Below are 3,412 nucleotides of genomic sequence, written 5' to 3' on the forward strand. Positions count from 1 at the left end.
ATTCTAAGTGCAAAATACGATGCTTAAATCCAATGTTGGATGAGGACGGATTACTCAGATCTTGTGGTTGGTTGCAGTTTGCACCAACACAACTGGATTGGGAAAAACGTCCAATAATTTTGCACGCCAAGGAAAAAATTGTTCGTTTGTACTTGGAACATGCCCATCAAATATGTATTCACCAGTCCACAGAACCAACAAAAGCATTCATTCAACAACGTTACCATGTGATTGGCCTTCGGAAAGCGTTAGCAAGCGTACGGTTTCATTGTTTCTTATGTCGACGCTTTGAAACGAAAAATATTAAACCAATTATGGCACCGTTACCTAGTTTTTGTTTTCCAACAGCAAAAACACAGTTCCCTTTTGCTAATTCTGGTGGGGATTTCTTTGGACCCTTCTACATCGAATACTCCAAAGGTATTATAGAAAAGCATTATGGTCTAACATATACATGCATGGTGACGCGTGCAGTTCACTTAGAAACTTGTCCAGACCTCAACACAGACACGTTTCTCAATGCCTTCAGAAGATTTTGCAGTCGTCGATGCCAGCCCAAACTTCTCTACAGCGACAACGGGAAAACCTTTGTTGGCGCTTCTGAAGAACTGAAGAAAACTGTTAAAGCCTTGGACAATGACAGAATCTACAAAGCTTTAGCAGTAGCCAATACAACGTGGAAATTCAATCCCCCATACGGCCCCCATTTTGGCGGTGTCTGGGAGCGTTTGATCCAGAGCGCCAAAAGAACGCTCCTCCTCATTCTAGGATCCAGAAGACTCTCTTTTGGTACTTTCCTAACAATTATGGTGGAAACAGAATCAGTCCTCAACTCCAGACCACTGACTAACGTTGCTGAGCAGCCTGACAACGAGGAACCTTTGACTCCAAACCACTTTCTTATCCAGCGTCCCTTCATTAGCTTGCCACCAGGACAATTTGGAGACCAGCAACCTGCAAGCTTGAAGACATGGAAGAACACGAAGAAGCTGATGAACCATATATGGCGCCGCTTGGTGAAAGAGTATCTGCCAACCCTTAGCCGACGGTCGAAATGGTCAAACAGCAATGATCAACCTCTCAAAGTGGACGATATTGTTTGGGTGTTGAAAGACCAAACACCAAGAGGGATTTGGCCACTGGAAAGAGTCATGGAGACAACGACAGGACGAGATGGAGACACACGAGTCGTAAAGGTAAAAACGGCTTACCGCACGTTCTTTCGCCCCGTTTCCAGTCTGGCACGCGTTTTTTCTCCGTAGTTTTTTTTAAATTTTTCTCGCTCCGGTTTTAGGCAACGTGAGTTACCCCTCTCCCAAAAATTGTTGTAGTGATGATATTGACAATAATTCAGCCTGCAGTTTCAGAGCCAATTTCAAAGAAGATGACAAAAGACTTCAATCAATTGATGCCTCTGAAAACCCTTGATGCCCCCTTTGTGTCCTTGCAGCATGTTGCCAATGTTAATGCAACTTTCAAGATGATTTAAAAAACCACCAAATTTGCAACAAAAAACTTGACTCTTTTGTCCAACAACGTGAAACTTAGACGTGCTCTTTTAACAAGTGATTAGACTAGAGATATGTTTTAAAACAGTCGTTTTTGTAGACTTTTTAGCTGACTGACTGCTGAGAAATAGTTATTCTGGAGTTTCTTTACAGGTTTCCAAGGAAGGCCAATCTGATATCTTTCACCGTTGTGACAGATTGAGTTTTCCATTGTTTGCACTGCTAATTGGTCTAGTGAGCTGTCTTCATTCTGTTCGGGTAATGTACCTTCAGCTTCTATTTTCCAGAAACTTTGAACCAATTGGTCCAATGGTTCTTCTTCAATGTCTTTCCGGCAGACATGGTAAATGAATGGTTGGCGAGGGGGCTTGTTTGCGTTCACTGTTTTAGGAGATAGCTCGTACTCTCCAGCGAGAGTCCAACTAAGCTTTGTTTTTACGCCGAATGGACGCTTTTTGCTACGTCCTGCTGCATTGGATTACGTCGACTGGATATGTGGAGGCAAACGTTTTGACACCAAGAAGGGCGCCTATTGCACCGTTGGCTATGTCAGGGAAATAAATGTGACTAAGTTCCTTGAAGGTGTCGCATAATTGATTGAATTCAAGAACGTTAGCGAGTGTTACATTGAGACATGGCGTGCTATAGGCTCTTGCAATGCTGAAAAGTTGACTGATTTTGTCAAAAGGCGTTACCGTCACTGTTTCACTTATTTTGGACAGTGGCATTTCATGTTCAGTGTTTAGGTACTGCAGAGTTGTTGATGCTTGTGCTTCGCAGGGAAGCTCAAGAAAGCTAGTAACTTTATCCAGCAGGAAGGTGAACTGGCTTCCGGGGTCGATCAAGGCGTAGGTATCAAATACTTTACTTCCGTTTACAAATGAAACTGGTAGTATTTGTAGTTGTTCATACCATTCAGGAGGAGGAATTGTATTTCGGTTGATAATGAAGTTTTGGGTCCGATTCGAAGCATTCAAATGGGCGCGCTGAATATTTTGTTGCTCTGATTGTCTTTTACCAGAAAACGATTGACCATATCTTGTCTGCTGGCTCTTTGTACTGCTGACAGTGTCAGTACTTTTTTTTTATTTTGTTGTTGAAAGGATGGCTGTGTTTGGGGGCTTGCTAGATTTTGTGTCGGCTGATTGGGATTGCTTGTTGAGATGGCAGCGGTGGGCCGCTTAACTTGTTTCGAAGGATCATGCAAAGTTGAGCGGTGAAATCCTTTACATGTTTGGCATCGTTTTGTGGACGGACATGACTGCTTAAAATGTTTGTTGCTTAAACAGTTCGAGCAAAGATTGTTCTTGCTCACAATGTCATACCTTTGGTCTGGCGCACATTTCTGGTATTCAGGGCATGTTGCGAGTAGGTGACTTCCTTTGCATTTCTCGCAAGACTTGTTTGACTGATCAGCATCTTTACGCGGAGGAAAGGGTGGTTGACCATGCTGGTTTGCAGGGCGACTTGAGTGCAATGAATTCTGTTTCCAATTGTTGTGTGAATTATTAGAAAATTGATTCATAGCCTTGCTGTTCCTATTATCTTTGTTGTTGTTAATTCAGCTAATGCAATTACTGTTTTGACCGAAAGTGTTCCAATTATTAAACGGCTTATGAACATTTTCTCTGTTGATTTTGTCGTATACTTGGGCCTGTACTTCAAGCCACTTCTGAAAATCAGAGACGGTTGGTTGATTTCCAATTGATGTTATTGTATACTCTGTCCATTTTATCAGAATATTATGTGGATTTTTTTCTTTTGCCTTTTTCATCATTGTTGAACTTTGCAAGTCAGCTTTGAAGCCTAAATATTCAAAAGCTTGCACTAATCGTTTGAGAAAAGAAGCAAAAGATACGAAACTCTGTTTGTTGTAGTCATTGTTCGGACGCCAGGCTTCCAGT

At 42.1% G+C, this 3,412-nt stretch overlaps 1 protein-coding gene across 1 annotated transcript; it reads left to right on the forward strand.

Moving 5' to 3' along the window:
- Positions 1 to 458: 458 nt before the first annotated feature.
- On the forward strand, positions 459 to 1,489 carry LOC142345156 (uncharacterized). Its single transcript, XM_075397245.1, has 2 exons — positions 459 to 1,196; positions 1,355 to 1,489. The coding sequence occupies exons 1-2, from the start codon at positions 459 to 461 to the stop codon at positions 1,487 to 1,489; spliced, it is 873 nt and encodes a 290-aa protein (XP_075253360.1).
- The last annotated feature ends 1,923 nt before the right edge of the window (positions 1,490 to 3,412 follow it).

This window comes from Convolutriloba macropyga, chromosome 8 (genome assembly GCF_964194025.1).
Source record: "Convolutriloba macropyga chromosome 8, txConMacr16.3, whole genome shotgun sequence".
Classification (NCBI taxonomy): Eukaryota; Metazoa; Xenacoelomorpha; order Acoela; family Convolutidae; genus Convolutriloba; species Convolutriloba macropyga.

Coding starts and splice junctions, on each gene's coding strand:
- LOC142345156 (XM_075397245.1), top strand. CDS start 459: ATGGTGACGCGTGCAGTTCACTTAGAAACTTGTCCAGACCTCAACACA. Junction 1,197..1,354: donor GAGACACACGAGTCGTAAAG/GTAAAAACGGCT, acceptor ACAATAATTCAG/CCTGCAGTTTCAGAGCCAAT.